The 22,264-nt window shown below is 41.2% G+C and overlaps 1 protein-coding gene across 1 annotated transcript in view; it reads right to left on the minus strand.

The window, feature by feature from the left end:
• ELP1 (elongator acetyltransferase complex subunit 1) overlaps window positions 1-22,264 on the minus strand; it is a 58,176-nt gene that overhangs the window by 16,961 nt on the left and 18,951 nt on the right. The window contains exons 14-30 of the mRNA XM_080819424.1: window positions 21,927-22,026; window positions 20,121-20,303; window positions 17,548-17,654; window positions 17,088-17,191; window positions 16,330-16,383; window positions 16,140-16,245; window positions 14,749-14,864; window positions 14,306-14,379; window positions 13,505-13,583; window positions 13,327-13,406; window positions 11,365-11,502; window positions 11,174-11,259; window positions 10,733-10,881; window positions 8,713-8,836; window positions 7,707-7,804; window positions 6,035-6,236; window positions 3,674-3,735 (exon numbers count right to left, since the gene is read on the minus strand). Coding sequence (XP_080675550.1) covers window positions 3,674-3,735; window positions 6,035-6,236; window positions 7,707-7,804; window positions 8,713-8,836; window positions 10,733-10,881; window positions 11,174-11,259; window positions 11,365-11,502; window positions 13,327-13,406; window positions 13,505-13,583; window positions 14,306-14,379; window positions 14,749-14,864; window positions 16,140-16,245; window positions 16,330-16,383; window positions 17,088-17,191; window positions 17,548-17,654; window positions 20,121-20,303; window positions 21,927-22,026 — 1,862 coding nt within the window. The remainder of the gene's footprint in view (window positions 1-3,673; window positions 3,736-6,034; window positions 6,237-7,706; window positions 7,805-8,712; window positions 8,837-10,732; window positions 10,882-11,173; window positions 11,260-11,364; window positions 11,503-13,326; window positions 13,407-13,504; window positions 13,584-14,305; window positions 14,380-14,748; window positions 14,865-16,139; window positions 16,246-16,329; window positions 16,384-17,087; window positions 17,192-17,547; window positions 17,655-20,120; window positions 20,304-21,926; window positions 22,027-22,264) is intronic.

Consider the following 22,264-nt stretch of genomic DNA (forward strand, 5'->3'; position numbering starts at 1 on the left):
AAACTGAAGCATCCATCAGTTTTACATTCCATTTTATGACTTCATTTATTCATTTGAGACAGAGAGAGTAAAAGCAGGGAGAAAGGCAGAGAGAAGGAAAAGCAGACTCCCCACTGAGCAGGGAGCCCAATGCAGGGCTCAATCCCAAGACCCTGGGATCATGACCCGAGCCAATGGCAGACGCTTAACTGACTGAGCCACCCGGGTGCCCTATATGTTGAACTTTTTAAGAAACCATCAAACCATTTCCCATAGGGGCTGTGCCATTTCACATTTCCAGCAGCAATGTATGAGTGTTCCTATTTCTCCACATCCTTGCCAATTTTTCATTTTTTTGATTAAAGCTATTCTAGGGTACCTGGGTGGCTCAGTAAGTTAAGCATCTGCCTTCGGCTCAGGTCACAATCCCAGGATCCTAGGATCAAGGCCCGCACTGGGCTCTCTGCTCGGAGGGAAGCCTGCTTCTCCCTCACCCACTCCCCCTGCTTGTGTTCCCTCTCTTGCTGTGTCAAATAAATAAAATCTATAAAAAAGTAAGTAAGTAACTAACTAAATAAATAAAACTATTCTACTGGGTACTGTGGTTTTGATTTGCATTTCCTTAATGAACAATGAAGCTAAACAACTTTTCATGTGCTATTGGCTATTTGTATGTTTTCTTTAGAGAAATAGCTATTTAATTCTTTTGACCATTTTAAAAATGGGTTGTTTTGTCTTGTTGTTAAGTTATAAAATTTCTTGACATTTTCTGGATATAATAAGTAAGCTATAAACCAGTATCGCTCATGGACAAATACAAAAATCCTTTAGAAAATTTTAGCAAACTGAATCCACCAATTATGAAAAAGGATGATACATTATGACCAAGATAGGTTTAACCTAAGGACTGCAAGATTGGTTTCACATTCAGAAATCAATGTAATTCATCCTAGCACTGGTCTAAAATGAAATGCCTTAGTTTGAAAAATGCATTTGACAAAATTCAGTACCTCTTCATGATAAAAACTCTGGGAACCTAGAAGGCAATTTCCTCAACATAAGAGCACAAGGATTGGTAACTTCTTTTCAGTAACAGGCTAGATAGCAAATATTTTAGGTTTTGTGGTCAGACCATCTCTGTCACGGCTCCTCAACTCTGAGGTTATAGGTATAAAAACAGCCACAGAAAATACGTAAACAAATTAGTGTGGCCATGTTTCAATAAAACTTTATAAAAACAGGTGGCTGGCTAGCTAGATTCCTAGACTAGTTTGCCAACCCCAATAGCACTACCAAATTCTCACATCTATTAAAAAACAACAGCATGGGGCATCTGGGTGGCTCAGTTGGTTAAGAATCTGCCTTCAGCTTGGGTCATGGTCCCAGGATCCTGGGATCGAGCCCCACTGAGCAGGGAGCCTGTGCTCTCTCTCCTCCCTGCTTGGGTCCTCGCTCGCTCTCTCTCTCTCAAATAAATACATAAAATCTTAAAAAAAAAAAAAAAAAAGCAAACATCACACTTAATGGTGAAAGACTGAATTTCCACCCTAATACCAGGAAAAGGGCAAGGATGTCCACTAACCCTTACCATTTCTATTCAACACTATACTGGAAGTCCTAGCTAATACAGTAGGGCTAGAAAAAAATGTGAAGGCACACCAACTGAAAAGATATAAAACAGTCTTTAGTCAAAGAAGCCATGCTCATTAATACAGAAAATCCTAGAGAATTTACCTCCAACACTCCTAGAACTACTAAATAAGTTCAGCAAGATTGTAGAATATAAGGCCAATTTAAAAACAAAACAAAATTATATTTCTATTTACTAGCAACAAAAAAACTGGGATGTGGAAAAAAAGATACTAGTCAAATACTAGTCAGAATTACTGTAGAACTCTTCTCCTTCCCCACACCTTATCACCACATCACTAAAGCTTCTTTATCGAATTTCCTTACACTTACTACATCATGGCAGGCTTCCAAAAAAAAAAATTACACAAAGGACAAAAACCCTTTGAAAAGCCAGAACAAGCATCAGAATAAGACTCAGACATGCAGGGATACTGAAATTACAAGCTCAGGAATTTAAAATAAGTATGATTACACCTGAAACTAATATCCTACCATATGTGAATTATATTTCAATTAGAAAAAGAAAAAAAAAGAGGTATGATTAATATGCTCAGAGCTCTAATGGAAACAGCAGACAACATGCGAGAACAGATGGGTAATGCAAGCAAAGAGATGGAAACTCTAAGAAAGAATCAAAAAGAAATGTTAGAAAACAAAAGCATTATGTGAGCAAAAGAAGCCAGACTCAGAAACCACATACCAGATGGTTCCATTTATATAAAATCCTAGAAAAAGCAAAACTGTAGTGACAAAAAGCACATCAGTGGTTGGTAAGAGCTGAGAGTAGAAGGAGAAGACTCACTGCAAAGGGGAAGTGGGGAACATTTTGGGGTGTTACAAATGTTCTATGAGCATGGTTGTAGCAGTATTTGTCAAAACTCTTCCAACTGCTCATTTAAAATTGTTAACTGTATTATATGTAAAGCATATCCAATTAAAAATATACAAATCATGAACATATAATTATATATGAATTAATCTTCATTTGTGTAGAAAAAAAGGATGGTGGCCTCTTATCCATTTAATTAACCATCTTAGATGGTGTATTGTTCTACTCTAGCCTTGTTACTATGCATTATTTTATTCATTGATGTTTTTGGCTCAATCACCCAATGTAATTTCTTGGTAGGACCTATCAAATTTTAGTGATCTTCTTTCACTCACCCTTGTTACATCAAAGACATTCAGGTATTTTAAAAGCACAGGTATGTTATACAAATATGCCTACTAGTAACAACTGTGAAAAACACTCTCTAATCAAAGGCTAAAACTCTAGAAGGCAGTAATCCCTGGTGTCAACTGTGTATCTATGTCCTGTTAGTCTATGGCGGGTGTCGGTGCATAGTTTTTGTTGTTTTGTTTTGTTTTTTTATGATTTATTTATTTTAAAGGGAGAACGAGTAGGGAAGGGGTAGAGGGAGAGAGAAAATCTCAAGCAGACTCCACACTGAGCATGGAGCCTGACGCAGGGCTTAATCTCACAACCCTGAGCCGATGACCTGAGCCGAAATCAAGAGTTGGACACCCAGCTGACTGAGTTACCCAGGCGCCCCATGTCAGTGCTTAGTTTTATTTATAATAAATTCTACAATTCTGTCAAGAGCTGGTAAAGGTACTCGTCTTTATAATCTGCTGGAAAATTGGAACGTATCAAGCTGCCTGAGTAAAAGACCCTTCTAACAGAGAGAATGATTCTAAAAGCCAAAAAAAATCTGAAATCCAATCCCTTTGTTTTAGAATGGTCCTTTCTCACTGTTTCTACCTCACAAGTTAATACAAAAAGCACAACTCCCTTGAGATTTAATTTAGTACTTTCTACCAAGGTCAAACCACTAGTGCCTATTGTGGTAGAGTTCTTTGGTATTCTACCTTACAGAACTTATTGTTTACAGAACTAATTATTTAGAAATAAGTCTAAGTCAGGTCAGCAAGAGAGAAGATCTGCAGAGCAAATACTGTCTCCTAATTACCCCAAGTTCTTCTTAATTTTCATGATCAGTTACATACAACTGGGAAGACCTTGTTTGTTGACTGGGTGGCTGAAGGGAGGAAATGAGGTTACCTGGGCATACTGTTCCAAGACTGTGGCTGCGTCATTGTGCTTCCTCTGCTCAACCAGCTTTCCTGCAAAGATAATAAACATTTGACCACAGCTGGCTTGCTAAGAAGAGGATTACCAAAACACTCAAGTTAAAATGGTTTTTGGAGGTTTTTTTGTTTTGTTTTGTTTTGAAGATTTATTTGTTTATTTGAGAGAGAGAGAGAAAAGGAAAGCGAGCACCCATGTGGCCACACAAGTGGGAGGAGCAGAGGGGGAGAGAGAGAATCTCAAACTAACTCCAGGCCGAGCACAGAGCCTGACACGGGTCTCCATCTCACAACCCTGAGACCACAACCTGAGCCCAAACCAAGAGTAGGGTCCCCAAGTGACTATACCACCCAGACACCCCTGGAGGTACTTTTTAAACAAAAACAGACCCCTACAAACTGGAGATTGTGCTCTTGTGTACGTTCAAACACAACGGCTTTAAAATAGCATTTTCCGAAGTATTCCCTAAGACTGTTTTGTAGAATAATAAAAGGCAATACCAAAAAACCATTCTTGGGTCAAGTAAGTTTGTGAAACACTGGGCATAACAACGCTCAACAGATTCCTTTGCTGAAATGCTTCATTAATATATCTTCATTACACATCAAACTATATACTTTGTGAATTTCTGTCAGGAAATAGGAATACTACAGAGTTCTCTTAAATGGCAGTTACAATCTAAATTTAGCACGGAATGTGAAAAACCATGTACGGTCAAAATTAGCCATGAGAACAGGCTTACAAAGGCACACGCATGACCTAGCATCTCCAGCTCATCCACTTCTTCCTCGAAAAGGAAGAGACTGCTGTTCTTTGGCTGAGCACTAAGATGAAGGTACTTGGCTTAGGGGTCATGCAGTGTCTTTAGATCCTGGAATCACTCAGCAAGCTGAAATAATCCTGCTTCGAGAAACACACAGAACCTGAACCTGACGACAGAGCCGGCAGACTCATGTCTCCCATCTTACGCAATCTCCAGCGCATAGTCTCCCTGACAAAAACAGGTAGAATCATCTCCACAATTTCAACAGCTATCTTTCTTTTCTTATATAAACTGCCCAAGTTAAAGTGCACATGAAGTGACTCTGCCTTACACCATTTCTCAACAATCTCTGACCACCACCTTTCCTACCGTTTTTGCTAAGCATCGGGGAGAACTGTGTGTACACCATTTGGCATGACAAACAGCAAGCTAGGAGTTATAGAGAATGTATGACAAGATAATAGGCCTACGAACAGAGCTGGAAGGTATAAACTACCAAAACATAAGTTTCTAAAGCAGAAGTAACAACAGAGCCAGAATAATACCTAAAAGGCCTAATATAGGGAATTCTCAGAAACTAAAGAGTTCATCATGGAAATGAAGAGGGTTTACAGAAGAGTGTACCGACCTAATAACCAGAAAATACCAGAAAAAGAAAAGTGATAACCTCACACATTTTTACGACCCAAATAAAAAGGAAGAATGCAAACTGCTATGGAGGATATCTACATACATTTGACAGGATTTAATTAGGAATTTTTTTCAGGACTGCATTTTTTTGGAAACCATAACAATATTTTTAAAACTCTTAAAAAAGAACAAGGGGAGAATATACCAAGCACAACTGAGAAGGCGGGGCGCCTATTCACCTCTTCTCCCAAGCGGTCCTTAGCTCTCTTCCCTCTAAGGAATCAGACTCTGATACAGGCCCACCTCTGGTTCAGACAATCCCTAGACCCTAACACAACACAGGTAAACTGCCTTTGCTTTCAGATGCTTATACCTCTGGCCTTTTCTTTCACCTCATTTCTCATAAATGCTATTATGGTTCCCAACAATCTACTGTCTATACCTGAATGGCCCCATCCTAAAACTCATGCTTACCTTCTCACAGGGCACATGGCCACACAGTGACTCTGTACTATGATGTAAGTTTTGGCAAATGAGATGGAACACAAGTAACAGTGTAACTTCAAGGTCATTTCTAACTTCAAGTGTTCTAAGCCTCTAGCTTTTTCCCCTTCCTAGGGCCTGGAATATGGGTATGGAGAAAATCCAGCTACAACCATCTGCTTGAGATGACAGAGCCACGTAACAGAAGGACTTCTCAGTCCTTATGTGAAAGACAGAAGCTTTCTTTATCATGCCACTGTATTTGGGGACTCTCACTGTAGCAGTGTAACCTTTACTTTAAACCACTCTAAATTATCTAGTTAATTTTTATTAGTGAATATAAGACTGTCTCAAGGTATGCTATCCTAAATTTACTTGCAAAATTGCCAAAGAAAGGAAGAAACAAAAACACCTTAGGGAGAGCTCTCCTTTGACAGAACCTAAACAACCACGTTTACCTGCCAGAGTTCTGCCGAGGCCAGCCAGTTGGTCTTTGGTCAAGTTAAGCTGGGCTGCCATGCAGAGAGCTTGTTGCCAGCTGCCACTCGCCAGAAAGGCATCGAGAGCTTTCTCGTGGGCACCACAGCGGGCAAACACAAGCCCTGCCGGCTCATAGAGACGCTCCTGTGTCAGGTGTTCCCCATAAGCAATGCTGATATCCTGTGGCAAGAGGAGACGGGAGGCTTGGTGAGGAAAGGCAACAGTCACTTCTTAACCTCCGGTGTAGGCTGTCTCAGTCACTACATTTAAAACTCTCGAATTACTAGAAATATCCTGTGGTTAATCAGTGAATTCCATCAGCCTTCCATTCAAAATCTTACTGAGGATGTGCCCTATATTCACATAACAAATAATTACTGAGTACTATTCAGGGCACTGGGAATCACATAGCAATGCAAAAAAATAAAAATAAACAGTTAAAACCCAAACAGTAACAAGAACCACCACCAAGTTCCTGCTCTTGTGACAACACTTATAAACACAACATGACCTGTGACATAGTGATAAAGGAACAGGGAGCGACAGGAGTGCTATTTCAGAGGGCTGTGAGGAGAAGAGCCATGTGAAGGGTTACAGGAGGGTAATCCAGGCCGAGAGCTACATAAAGCACCATGGCCACCTGGCAGAAATGTATACGGAATACACAGGACAGAACAACAAGAAGGCTGGTGTGAGTGGAGAAGCGAGAGCACAGGAGGGAGGAAGAGACAGAGAAAATGAGAGCAAAGAGGCAGCCACTGTCTGAATTCTCTGTCCCCAGGCTCAATGTCAGGCAGAGCCACAGAGAGGAATACAAGACAAAGCCCCTGCCTTTAAGCAGCCCAGGGCCGCTGGGGAAGACAAATGAGTGCAGCAGCAATTGGTTACGTGCCGCCACTGAGCTGAGAAGGTGATCTGGGAGCTCAGTGTGACACCTTGCCCAGGAACAGTTTTCTGGCAGAGGACACTCGAGAGTTCAAAGACAAGTGGGGCTAAAGGCAGGGGCAAGGAAAAGCCTGTTAGAGGCTGCCGGTGCTAAGGAAGTGGGCGGGAGCCAGAACACAGAGACTCGGAGAACTGTGGAGGGTGGAGAGGGTGGCGGTGATGAGTCGTGGTTATGGCACCGGCTCCAGGGTCAGACAGCCTGGGATCCACATCCCAGGCTTCACACACCAGCTCCGAGGCAAGTTGTTTCCTCATCTGTTTACCTGATCAGGTTGTCATAAGAATCACAGAATATATTTAGCAAATACCTGGCATATAAAAAAAACTACACAGATGTCTGTTTAAACAAACAACCAAACTGTATCCCTTTCTCCTAAATGTCATGAGAAAGATCTACACGCTTCAGGACGATCAGTCACTCGACAGCAAGGCTGGGCTGGAGCAAGGGGTAGGATGGAAGCAGGGAACCCCAGGTAGAAGCTGCCATGGTATTCATAATGAGGAATGGGGGACAACTCCTAGCTTTCCAGCCTGGGCACTTTCTTCAGAACAGGAGCAGGTCAGGGCCATTCTCCCAGATAAGAGCTCAGGACAAGGTGACTTCGTCTGAAGATAATCCGTGAGGCCAAGAACAGCATTACGGACTCAGGATCCTTACCCCTTGCCAGCACAAAGTCAGAAGAGCCTCATTTTGGCACCACTCACCTTGTATTGCTGCGAGTCTGACGGATAGAACTTCAGAGCTTCCTTATACAAGTTTTTATCTTTTACTAAGTTTAAGCATTCTGGGAAGTACTCGGATCCTGAGGAATAAGATTCATACATACACAAGTTTAAGACTTTGGAAGTGTAATGGATTTCATTTTTACCAGTGGTCCCTACACGAAATCAACAAGGGACCTTTTTAAGACCTTTTTAAGATTCAGAGTATCAGAATCCAGGAATTGTAATTTTAGCAAAGCACCCCAGCATACATGAGGTATGAGAAGCACAGGCTGAGATCAGAGTTCCATGTAAAAGGACGCTTTATATACTACCGATGATAAATGACTCTCCAACTTTCCATTTGCTCAGCCTCCCTCACCATAATCAGTTGGGGAGCTTATCAACCATTCTGACACCGGAGTCCTGGCCCATTCCAGATCAATCAGATTCTCCAAAGCAGCTGAATAATACCCAGATAACTTCTTAACCCCATCTTAGCTCTCTGGAGAGAACCGCACCTGCTGAAGCCAGAAACTCCAGCAGGGGACAGGGATGGGGTGTGGCAGACCAACAGGCACCATGCTCATCCTATTCTGTCACTACCACGTACACCTGCGTCCTTCTGGGAACAGCTAGTGCGCATGGCCGCTCACTCCAGACAAGCTACGTTTCCCTCGGGTGTTGGCAAACAGGGCAAGAAGTGCATTATCACACAATTTTCATTCTGAGATATGAAATGAATTTAGGACGTGATCATCCTTAACCCAAAAAGGATCTGCTCTACTTTTTTTTAGTTGGGGAGCTCCTCCAGTTCACTAAAAGCCATTTGCTTTGTCTTCAGCTTTTGAGATCATATGATAAAAGAAGGTGCACATATCTAACTGTTAAAATTTTTAGGAGTGGAAACTGAAATCAGTCTATGTCTAAACTAACACTTTAATTTATACCCTGCCTAGCTCCAAAGATGACCTGAAGCAGAAATAAACATACTAATCCTCACACTTACCACATTTACTGAGGTGGCCAATGGCTTTTTCATAGCGTTTCAGGTATTTATCTATGGTGAACCGCTGATAATTAGTTTCCATTTTCTTAAGTGTGTTAAGAAATGGAAGATATTCTTTGGGATCCTAAAACAAATAACAAAAAACACCAACAGGAGATCTTTATCGCTTATGATTACATTTATTTATAACAATGCAAATAACAGTCATAATAATGAATAAACCCAAAGCTACACAATTTTTAAAATACATACTATATTAGTATATTAATTACATATTGTATAAATATATAAAATGAAACAACGTATAACAAGTTTTGGCAAAAATGCTTTAACGTATAAGTGTTGTTTTCACTGAGAATGATGATGAGAATCTCCGATGCAATCTCACGAGACCACTTGTTTCAGAGGCTGATAAGGAAGACAAGGTCAATCTAGAAGATACTCAACAAATGCACCAAGTTCCTCCAGAAGTGCAAGGCACTGTGTGCTTGAAGCTGTTTGCATGACATTGCATGCCCTTCCTCTGCAAGTTTTTTTCAAAAGATTTTACTTATTTCTTGACAGAAAGAGAGCGTGCGCGTGTAAGCGCATGTATGTGCAGGGCACAAGGTGAGAGGGAGAGAGAGAATACCAAGCAGACTCTGTGCTGAGGGCAGAGCCTGATGCAAGGCTCGATCCCAGGACCCTGAGATCATATCCTGAGCTGGAATCAAGAGTCGGATAATTAGACTGGTTGAGCCATCCAGGCGTCCCTCCCTCCAGCAAGTTTTAAAACAAAGGTAAAATTGTAGTGAGTTAAAGATAAAACTCTAAGGCCCTGCCAACCAAGATTATTAGCACTGATTGTCTGCAACTCTGTGCCATGCCCCAGAAACTGTTTTCTTTCTAAAGAACAGATGCTCCCTGTTCTTAATGCAATTTCACTGGGCAGACAGGATAAATACATTAAGAACAATCTAGAAAAAAAAGAAAACCCAAAAGAAAAAATAATTAAGTACTCAGGCATGTAACGTAGAGAACTATAGGCCAAAGTGTTCCATCAACACATACTTAGTAAGAACTCACTAATAACCAAGCTTACTCTCAGGATACCCACCACCTAGAGGAGCTAGAACGATACACAGGGGTGGGCGCTGGTGCAGTGGAAGCACGTATATGGCCCATTTCCCCCAGCCCCTGCGTGGTAGGCAAGGAAGCAAGAACAGAGCACTGGCAAGAGGCTACCCTGGCCTCTTCTGCCTTAGACAAGTGAGAATTAGCCTGGCGAATGGAGGAGGGGAGAGTGGTGAAGGGCAGCAGAAGCAATGCTACCTGTTGTGGTGTATGGTGGCAGGCCGGGGCGGGGGGTGACAAAAGCACTGCCTCCCCTCTACAGGCTGAGAAAAAGGAACATCAAGAGATGAGCACAGACAGATACACAGAGACCAGATCCTGGGGGAGGGCGTTAAGCAATATGATGGCTTCTGAACTTTATTCTAGGGGCAATGGAGAGCCCATGAAGGATTTTAAGTAAAAGAATGAAGGATCACAATTTGGTTTTTCGAAAGATCACTCTGGCAAGATCAAGGAGAGGGACGACAGGATGAAACTGAGGCTGCAGACACCAGACCAGACTAGGGGCTCCCAAACTTTCTGACTACGGCATGCTACAGGAGGAGGAGAGGCCCCAAACCTTCCTATTCTCCATGTTCCCACTTTTCAGCCACATAACAAGAAGTGGATGGGAACACGAATCATTTGCAGTGTTTCCTTTACAAGAGGCAAGTTCGTTCACACACATGACCATAATCTTAAAAATAACCAAGTAACTTTATTTCACTTGTTCCACCTGGCATTCAAAACACTTTGATCAGCCCTGAACTACGACAGAGTTCGTAGCGCCCGGGGAGCCCCCAGCTCTGCCCCCAGACCTGTACTCGCTGTCTTCACGTCAGCAAGATCCTGCGCCGCCAGAGGCAGGGTTTCTTTCCGCCACGACCGCAGAACCGAGAAAGGTGGTTAAAGCAGTAACTGCACCTACCTTCTGTGACTTCTCAGCTACCATGAGGACCAAATCAAAGTCGTAGGTCCCAAGAGAATGATCATATAAGTCATTGACATCTACCAGAAGCAGCAAATACTTCAGGGCCTCCTCGGCACTCACGGCGTCAGGATCAGGTGGAGCGCTGGCTGTCAGCGTGTAGGGAAACAAAACGCAACAAAGCCATTTGGGGGAAAAAAACCCAAGTTTCTAGCAACATAACCAAAAAGACAAAGTAACTGATTTTCTTAACAGAAGAGGATGTTACGGGGCTTCTTCTGTACATTTCTGTAGGCAGGTGCTGTGAAAAACAGACACAGGTCTTCAAATGGCAACCCACAAGCCCCACACCAAACGTGTGATGGGGCGCTGACCATGGTCGGTGAGCTCCCCAGAAGCCGGGAAGCCTGGTGCCACACTGTCTGTGAACAGGACTCTTACCTTGAAGCTCATGGACCTTCTGCAGCACAATCTCCAGCTCTGGGGTTGTTTTCTTCACGTGAGAGGTGAGTATGGACAGGCAGTACCTGAGGTGGGAAGTGAAGAACCCCAGAATGAGAATGAACAGCGGAGTAAGGACACCAGTACACTTCTGTGACTCAGAAAACCCCGACTAGTGAGAGTGCACATACTTGTGGGGGTTTATGCTCTCCATGGCTGCTCTCAGAGCGTCACAGACAACGTCTACTTTTTTCCCATCGGGATCCTTGGACAGCTGGACAGCACTGGCAACTGGCGGAGGATACATGGTCTTTGTAACATCTTCTTCCCTAAGAACAAGTTATTAAGAGGTCACTACCTGAACAAGGGTCCCAGCTACCAAATGATGGACATATACCCAGGCAGGCTGAGGAGGGAATAAAAACGACTTTTGGCAAACAGTTTCAACAAATTCACATAAGGTGAAAATGAAGAAACAAACTGAAAAATGACACATTTTTATACAAGACTTGTACAGTGATGTTATAGATGTTTTAGTCACATTAGCCCCGAACTGCGTAGACAGGTGGCCACCTTCAGGAAACAAATGAACAAACTGTAGCGTACCTGCACTAGGGCACACGACTGAGGGGTAAACATAAAGGAACTAGTGATACCAGTAAAAACACGGGTGAATCTCAAAGTGATATGCTGAGAGAGTGCAGCCTAAATTACACAAGAGTAAGAGTAAATACTATATTTATAAGAGTAAATACTATATGCTTCCACTTAAAAGTTCTTCAACAGGCAAAACTGATCTACAGTGAAAAACTCCCAGCAGTGGTTGCCTAGGGGGTGGGGACAGGACGGACTGACACGAGGTTTGGTGAACTTTCTGAGGTGAAGGAACTGTTCTCTATCTTCATGGACATCTGGATTACATGGAAGTACGCACTGGTCAGAATTCACTGATCACTGCATTTATGATTTATGCATTTTACCATGCATGAATCTGACCCACAGAGAATGCGCTCTAGTCAGCGTTCTACAAAGTGAAATACTGAGACATAAAGTGGACTGAAGGCTACAATTAACTTAAAATTTGCATTAAAAAAGATGAATAATGGATGGATAGATGGTACATCGGGACAAAGCAAATACAGGAAAATATGAACTAAAGAGTCTAGATGGTGGTACAGGATGCTAATTGGACAACTTTTATGTTTAAAAAAATTTTTTTAAGGGGCACTTGGATGGCTCAGTGGGTTAAGCCTCTGCTTTCAGCTCAGGTCATGATCCCAGGGTTCTGGGATTGAGCCCCGCATCGGGCCCTCTGTTCAGCAGGGAGCCTGCTTCCTCCCCTCTCTCTCTGCCTGCCTCACTGCCTACTTGTGATCTCTGTTTGTCAAATAAATAAATTTAAAAAAAAAAAACTTAAAAAATTTTTTTAAGTTGGAAAAAAGTCATTGCAAAGAAACATACCATTTGACTTCATTTTTTTTTTTTTTTTTAAGATTTTATTTATTGGGGCACCTGGGTGGCCTCTGCCTTCAGCTCAGGTCATGGTCTCAGGGTCCTGGGATCGAGCCCCGCATTGGGCTCTCTGCTCAGTGGAGAGCCTGCTTCCCCCTTTCTCTCTGCCTACCTCTCTGCCTACTTGTGATCTCTCTCTCTCTCTGTCAAATAAATAAATAAAATCTTTTTTTTTTTTAAGATTTTATTTATTTATTTGACAGAGAGAGACACAGAGAGAGAGGGAACACAAGCGGGGGGAGTGGGAGAGGGAGAAGCAGGACTCCTGCCGAGCGGGGAGCCTGATTCAGAGCTTGATCCTAGGATCCTGGGATCAGGACCTGAGCCGAAGGCAAATGCTCAATGACTGAGCCACCCGGGGTGGCCCTGATTTCAACTTTGTAAGACAAATAGTCTTACATGTACACCTAAAAATAGTCAATTATAATTCTAAGTGACATATTTTCAAGTCTTAGTTTTAAATAGGCTGATTTTAAAAAGAAAGGAAAAGGGCAAAAATCTATTACAGGTAGCATCTGAGAGTTACAGTGATAAAAAATAAATACCAAACACAAAGTTAATTTTTCTCCTCTAGCTATTTGTTTGATTTCCTAAACTAGATAAATTATGGATATGATTCATGAGTTATTCAAAATACTTACTTCAATTCTGTGAAAAACAAATTAATATGATTTACAGAATCAATCTGTCTTATGAAGGTTTCCACATTCTCAAGAAACACCTACCCAACAAAAAAAAAGGGGATAAAAAATTTTAGTTCCAATCACACAGGATCAAGTCTTAGGTAAGCTAGAGTTAATATCAGATTTAGAAAGTTACCTTAGGGTTGTGGTCATGAATCAGATTGAGATTAATTCTTAGTTTCCTCATACATTCAAATGCTTCTTTAAACATAAGTCTTTGAAGAGACAGAGAGAATGGACAGAAAGGTCATTTTACAAAAACTAAACTCCCTAGATCCAACACCGTTATTATGACATAAACCAGTTATAATTAGCATATAGTCCAAATGCCAAACAACTACTCCTGGATTTCTACTTTCAACTCACAGAATGAAAAATCAGTTACCAGATTTGCTTGCCTTTGTTAACAGATGGGACTTCTGCACCATGGCAGTCTGAGCACTACATCTCCACATACACACGACAGAAGATGATCACAGAACTTAGGTTAAAGATCATTCTAATACAAAGTTTCCCCAAAATAAACTGAAAATGGATCATTTCCTTCACAACAGTGGCTCAGGCATTCTTGGGTCACAGGGTCCTCTGTACATCTGCCAAAAGCCTTAGGCCTTCTGCCCAAATAAATCCACACAGACATAGTCTGGTGCAATTTCCCTGGGTTCACAGAACATCTAAAACCCATATGGATCCCCTCAGGCTAGGAAACCCTGTCTTATATGATGAATTTCATGATTCTTTCTACTAGGAATATTTATCAGAATATGTAACATACTTACCAAGTGTAGAAGGAAAAAAAGCCTCTGAGAATCTGATTGAAGACATACATAATACAAGTCTTCCATGCTTCTAAGTTTTAAAAACTTTAATATAATACTTACTATCTTCACATATAAGTCATAACAATAAGCAAACTGGTCATATACATGGTTCTTACTTGTCTAGCCACTTCCGAATCTGAGATAAAACCAGAGCTCGATGATGAACAACTTCTAAGTTTCCCCTTGGCATCTTAAATAAATCAGAACAATGTTTTTAATTGAATAGAAAAAATTTAAACATCTAGGATACACAACTTCACCTAACTCAACTCTTCATAATGAAGGGAACTACCATGATCCTGTAAAATGAGCACACTTTCAGCAGAATCTAGTTATGCTCAGTATTTATTTTGACTTCCCAGAGAAGCTTCCCTTCTAGCCTCGCTGAGCACAGCCTGTATAAGCACTCCTTTGTATAAAGCTAATGCAGAATCTAGCAAGGAATGGCTTATAATAAATTGTTACAAATGATAAGAGGACCTAAAATACAATCTGCAAGAATTGCTTCATATTGATAGCCTAATGACAATCAGAAACACAGCCTGAAAAATCAGCTTACCTGTAATATAAGCTTTGTGTCCTGGGGCACGACAGTGACAATACGTGAACCCCTCTCCACCTTGCGCAGAGACTCCCCTTTAGACAGATGGCTGCTGCTCAGACCTGCATGTAATGCTAAAGATACCACTGGCTAAGTCGTAAGAATCACAAGCCACTTTCCATTAACTGCATTTGAAACTGAATATATGATCCAAAATAGAAGAAAGCAGGAATGCCTTGGTGGATCAATTGGTTAAGGGACTGCGTTCAGCTCCGGTCATGATCCCAGGGTCCTAGAATCGACCCCTGGAACAGGTTATCCGCGGAGTCTGCTTCTCCTCCTCCTTCTTCCCCCTCCCCTTTGCTTGTGCTCTCTCTCAAATAAAGAGAATCTTTAAAAAAAACAAAACTAAACTAAAAACTAAAAAAAAAAAAAAGCCCACAAAAACAAAATAGAAGAAAGCAATTAACAATCACACCCCTTCGCTCTCTCACTCAACTTTGAGACCGGTAGCCTTTCTGACAAACAATCTCATTCCTGGAATCTGCCCTCTCTCACAGAGCCCTCATGCATATTTACACACGTAGCTTCTCCACTGATTCAGAAAACAGGGAGGATGCAGTTTCTCTATTTCTTAGTACTATCAGTACACTGTAATCACATCAGTGAAAGAGTCCCAGTTTCCAAGTTGGAAGCAAAGATAGGAAGTGGAGTTTTCTAGAATAAGGTGCGGACACACACACACACACACACACACACACACACACACGGCGGGGAGGGGACACATGGAACTGAAGGTAAAACAGACAGTTTCCTATAAACCACAAGATGGAGTCTTTCAGACCTACAATGAAGGGTGGTCACAGTGAGCAAAGGAAGATTACAAAGTTATTAGAGCCAGTTTGTATCTGCATGGTAACCCAGGTAAAATACTGCATTAGTTATATAATCCTGAAAAACTTTTGTTTAATTTCACAATGTTCTGCTCCAGGAAGGACCTCCTTCTCTGGAAGTTCTTTGCTGACTTATGCAAAATACTGATATACTGATATACTGTGTTGAGATTAGGGGCTAAGTACATGAATTCTAAAGGTTTTCTTTCTCTTTTTTTAAAAGATTTTATTCACTTGTGTGACAGAGAAAGAACACTAGCAGGGGGAGCAGAAGAGGGAGAAGCAGGCTCCCCTGAGCAGGGAACTGGATGCGGGTCTCCATCCAAGGACCCCGGGATCACGACCTGAGCTGAAGGCTGACACTTAACTGAGCCACCCAGGCGCCCCTAAAGGTTTTCTCACAGTCTAGAACTCAAAAAGCCAAAGTAAGTGGTGAACTTTCAAGTCATCAAGATTTCAAAGGACAAAAGATAATAGAAGAGGGACTATTTTCTATTATACACACTGAACACTTACCATTAAATGAAGCATCTCTCAAGCAAAAACACTGGCAGGTATGGGAATGTGTTGTCAACAACAAAAATTCACCATACACTGCAAATGATGTGATATTTGAAGCAACCTACAAGAAGGCAAAGGGAAAAGTTAGCTTTGTTACTTGGAGTCAATACTGAAAAGGATCCTACACCAAACCAAGCCTTGTTACCTCTGTGTCATTGATGAAAAAGCGACACCTGTCACTCAGACCAAGGACACATTCCTGCAAAGAAACAAAATCGAAATTACAAACAACTCTAACCAAACTAGTTAAACCTAATTTTTCTATCCCATAATTCTATTGCCCTGTGGTTTCATATCTAAGTCCATGTCAAGACTGAATAAAAAAGACACCCATCCTCATGGCTACCATCTTCTCAGTAGCCACCAAACCCCTCAACACTCTTCTACCAGACCCTGTTCATTTCCTTCATTCTCCTATCAGAGGGGATCGTCTTTTCTATACTGATAGATTACAAATTCCAGAAGAGCAGGGATTAGTCAGCTGTTTTGTTCTACAACTGCTATATCCTACCACCCACCACAATTCTAGACATTCCAACATTTGATGAACGGCAAACTCCTGAATACTATTTTTGATATTACATTTCTGCTGTCCCCAAATGGTAAATAAAACTAACTCTGATGATCTGTACAATGGGGGCTAAAAGTCTGCCAATCACATTTTTCTATCTCTTATAAGTTATTCCTTCTAGGAAAGGAATCAACTAGCCACTACATACACGTCAGACAATCTCTTAATTCCATTTCATAGATGAAAAAGCTGAGGTTCAGAAATTTCTCACTATTGCCCTTAGATTAAGTGCAGCCCCAGGTCTACTTCCAAAGCCCATATTCTTTTACCGAATGCCGGCAGTCCCTGGACCACTGCTCTAAGTGGTAGTTTTCTGCCCTGTGTTCACTTGCCTCTCCTCCAATCATGGCCAATTCAGTCTGTGTGCATGGATAAGGAAACTGAACAGGAAATCCACCGGGGTTCTTCCATGGCTCCACAGCCAGAGAGGGTGACTCTGCAGGATTGGCAGATGAAGTTTAAGCGGGTTGCTCACTATGAAGTTTAAGCGGGTATGCTCACTATGAAGTTTAAGTGGGTATGCTCACTATGAAACTGTCACATCAATACTTGCTGAAACACTTAACATGCAATTTGGATCACTTTCCAAATACATTTTGGAAACTCATTAGAACAATCTGGTCCATTACAGAATACACCTGCCAATTCTACACTACAGCTTAGGCTTTTCCAGGACAGTTAAAAGACCTAACCATCAACGTAGCCCTGATAAGAAACTCATAAGTACACATTCTCAAGAATTAAACATTTATGTAAATCATAAACATGCTTTCCTAACATTCTGATACTCACCCCAAAAGTACTTAAGTATCTGGCCACCAGCCAGCTGCAATGCTACTGACTTGGTCTTGGAATTGCAACACAGACTGATGATGATTCCATCCACTGTCACAGATGAACTGATGAAAGTAAAAAAATAAAAAAAAATTTTAAAAAGTAGGAATCAGAGTGTGAACAGACCACTTTTCTCAAAAGTAGTAGTATCCCACTGATTTTGCAGAAACAGGAAAGGAAATAAACAATTTCCCTTTGGCCTGCACTGCCTATTTCAATACAAGATAGATATAATACATACACACACATGCACGCATATGCACATAGACAGATAAATATTGCCAGCAGAAGGCCAAAGTAATGACCTGTCACACGACACTGTTTTCCACAATGCCAAGAAGCTAGATGTCTGCTGTGAGGTCATCACTCCCATGCCAGCAGCAACTTAATACAACTTATAACAACCTACTGCCTTCATTAGATATGCATGGTATCATTTCTGTCTCCTTAAAATGTATACTGCGGTAAATAAAGCACTGAGTCTATAGGATGATGAGCATACTCGATATCTCTCATTGCTATCATATTCATTCATGGAAACTGGTGGGTCTTCATTAATGATAAGAGGAGAATCTGTTCCTGTCACATTTTTTCCTGTGTCAATGAACAGAGAGTAGACATGTTTCAATAGACGTGGAAGAAGTAGCAATAAAAGCAAATGTTGCCAATCTTAACATTTATTCAAAGAATTTTTAGCCAATATACAAAAAAACTCACAATGCCCCAAATTTTGTGAGGATAAATGATCTGCAAATAGGTTAAGAGGACAGATGCCAGAGCGAGACTGGCTGGGACTGGATGGAGGCTCTACCTGCATGATGTCAGGCAAGTTACTGAACTGCTCTGTGCCTTAGTGGTTTCAGCTATAAAACAAGGACGCTAATAATACATACTTCCGAGAGGTAGCATGAGAAAGAAGTGAGTTACCACAGGAAAAGCACTGAAGAGTTTCTTTTACGAAACTTAAGCTATAATAAATATAAGGCACTAAAAGCTATAAGCTCACCGAGGGACTTTATAGTCCCTAAAGACATTAATATTTTATAAGAACAAAATACTTTTTTTGAGAAACAAAAGTCAAAGCAGCAGAAATATATTTTAAGTAACTTCTCATTTCCTTTACAGCAAATGAAATGATCTGGTTTTTCTTTCTACAAGCTGATGATAAAGAATTTCAAATTTGGAGAAGCAGAAATGTGTACAACTTAGGTATTTCTAATGTAAATTGCTCTACCTTTTATTATTTTTTAATTAAGCTTTTAATTCTAGTGTAGGTAACAGTGTTGTCTTACTTTCAGTTGTATAACAGAGCGATTCAACACTTCCAGACATCTCCCAGGGTTCATCACAATAAGTGCATTCCTTAATCCCCATTACCTGTGTCACTCATCCCTTCCATCCCGATCCGCTCTGTTTTTTAATTTTTTTTCAAGACTTTAATTATTCTTTTGACAGAAAGAGACACAGTGAGAGAGAGAACACAAGCACGGGGAATTGGAGAGGGAGAAGCAGGCTTCCCCCAGAGCAGGGAGCCCAACATGGGGCTCGATCCCAGGACCAAAGGCTGACGCCCAAGGACTGAGACCCCCGGGCACCCCCGGTCTGCATTTTTAAATTAAGCTCCTGGTTATCCGAGTTGTTGCATATAGCTAGAAAATTTTCTGTACCCGTCCGGGTATTCACAAAAAGCTTTATAAAAACAGGAAGTACTATGAGTCAAAGAATAGGAGTTAATGAATACACTAGAATATGTTTTATGTATACAATGAAGAAAAGTTCCTAAATTTTGCAGCAAGGGTTTTCATTGAAAATTGAAATCTAACTAGGAAACCCTTAATTACAAATGAGTGTGAAGATTAAGATCAGCTTGTTTCATGAGCCAAGTTTTGACACTGGAAGCCTGAGGATTCTTGGAACTGTCCAGGCCATGCCATCTATCGCACAATGGGGCTTACGTGACAGGAAACAGCCTCACTCGTTACCTGAAACCTGTGACAAACATGCAGTGTGAAACCAAAGCAAAATTCAGGGCCAGGGAGCAGTGAAATTTTAGCAAAGAGAAAGAGAGATGACTTTCTAGTAGTACATGTAGTCACGTGCCTGAGAGAACACAGAGAAGCCAGAAGCAGCATTCAGAAGTCACCATATCCACTGAAGTGCATGCACACAGACCTTATCATTGATTTTAGTAACTAACCAGGGCAACCATAGTGGCTAATTCTCTTGGGCTAACAGTTACCTACTGGAGTGTAAGTATATGCTGAATTAAAAATTGTAACACATCTTACAAATGTTTTGACCCATCTATTCGTATCTGTCCTATGGTCCAGCACCCCTGGATGCATTTTTAGGTTTGTATTGTGACATGACTCAAAACTACACTTAACCATCTTGCTAAGTGTGTTTAACAAGGAAACAGTTGCCCTCAACCTTGCTTGCTAGAAGTCAAAAGAGTCCTCTACCCAGCAAAGACAAAAGCGTAACCCCACGGAATGCAGGAGCACACAGAATGCAGGGAAGTGTCGCAATACCTAATACTGAGCTGTCCATGCTCATCATCCGTCTCAGAAGGGGCCACGGTCAGATGGTGAATGACAGACTGTGCGCCAGACTGACTGTGGCTTACAGCCAGGAAAACGTCTTCTTGAATCCAGGTGAGAAGGCTGAGCTTCAGAGGGTTTACTTCTTGATCTTCACCATTCTCAAACTGAATTCTGTTTTAAATATTGAAGAATATCTAAATGAATTCAGATATAACATGAATAAAGCTCTAATATCACTTAGATTTTCCTAAACGATTTTTAGATTTAGATTTTCCTAAATGAAGAATGAACCACCATGTACAGTCAATTCCTAATTATTTAGAGGGACAAAACCTGCAATAATGCCAGAATGTTTGTCTATTTATTTACGTTTCCTATATTCTGAGATCTTCAGGTTTGAAGAGAACACCTCAGGAAACTGACTACACAAGAAAATCACTTGCCCCAGGCCTTACACTAACAAACCCCAGAGGTTTTCCACTGTCACCACTTACCAGAATTCAAACCAGGCTCCAGCAGATGTGTGGGTCTCGGCAGAGTGGGTTATATTTGAGCATCTCACGTCATAATGACTAATTAGCTTCAGAAATGGATCTCTGGCCTCTAATACCTGCCTCCTGTAGCATTAATACCTCAGGGGACAGCAGGTTTTTGCCAACTCAGGGGAACCCCTAATGTCTACTTCCCCTGCCTTTTAGCGTAAGTGGCAAATCCTCAGCATGCACCAAAGAAGCTGGGTCACTACTCTGATCTTCCTACTCAACCAGCTCTCCCTGGTCTCAGTCCCTCCATTGCGTTCCTCCCCACATAGGGGCATTCCCATCTCTGGTTCCCTCCATCATGGCCAGTGTTCTCTGCCAGTCCTAAAGTCATCTCTTCTTTAAAGATCAAGATAAGTATTCATGTCCTTCATGAAATCTCCTAAATGACCAGGAGCTATCCTCTCAATTTTTTAAAAATCAAATTATATTCTAAATTGCCTCACACTTCCTAGTTTGCCTTAAGTCTGTCCTCTAGTGGGTTCAGTTCTGTGAAATGAAATAACCCACATAAAAGTTCTTTGAAAACAACTAAGCATTATACAGACAGCCCCCAAATCATAGGCTGAAAATTTATGCACGTTCATTAACCATACTGCATATATTTAAGAAACATATTACTTATGAAATTCAGTTAGTCAGTTTATTGTCCCTATTAATTTATAAATAAATTAACTTATTTATAGTGATTACAAACATGTGCTTATCAAGTAGAATTAAGTCTTGGATTCTTACAGAAGTGGTATTATAATTAATAATTAGCTTCAGGGTCATTTTACAATACTTACAGTGCACCTGAGGTACTCATTTATACCCAACCATTTATAACATTGTTTTAATGAGAAAATGCATTCTGATTTCCAACCTGGGAAACTCAAAATGCAGCAACCCAAAGTTCTGGAGTGTAGGATGGGACAAAGACCGCATTCGGTCAACCTTATGTGAACAATGCAGACCCCCTCATGTACATAAGTCAACGCAGCTCGGTCTTACCATCCTCATCTCCACCTTTCCCACACAGAGAACCAAAGGCTACTGGAGGAAATGGGTTCTAAGCCAGCTACCAGCTTGGCTCCATTGCCACCCATCAGCATGTGGCATTCATATCTATAGATAACTGACTTCCCCATCTATAGATAACTGACTTCCCCAGCTGACTCAAAAACCAGGGTCCAGGCATTATCTACTTCTTGTTCCACTCAGCAACAGGCGTGGAATAGTAACAGCTACTCCCAGTTAATTGCAAACAACCTACTTGTATCTCTTTTCCAGATGAGGTGTTCTAAGAGAAACTTTAAATCCATTTCCACCCACAGCTCCCAGCTTCACTGTAGAATCCACACTTGGACTATCACCTAAAACACAAAAACAGTTACTATCACAGTAAACGACACACATTTTCCCTGATGCTAAAGGTACTGAATTCTGCATTTAATGGGTTCTAGAAGGTAATCCACTTTAGATACAGAGAGATCAGAAACAACCACATCACAACCTCTTTCTTAAATCTCTGCCTGCCTTTCAGGCTGAAAATTCAGGACCATTTGAAAACAAGGCTGTCAGTATCATGTGCCAGTATAATTTACAACATAA

This window comes from Martes martes, assembly GCF_963455335.1.
Source record: "Martes martes genome assembly, chromosome: 12".
Taxonomy (NCBI): domain Eukaryota; kingdom Metazoa; phylum Chordata; class Mammalia; order Carnivora; family Mustelidae; genus Martes; species Martes martes.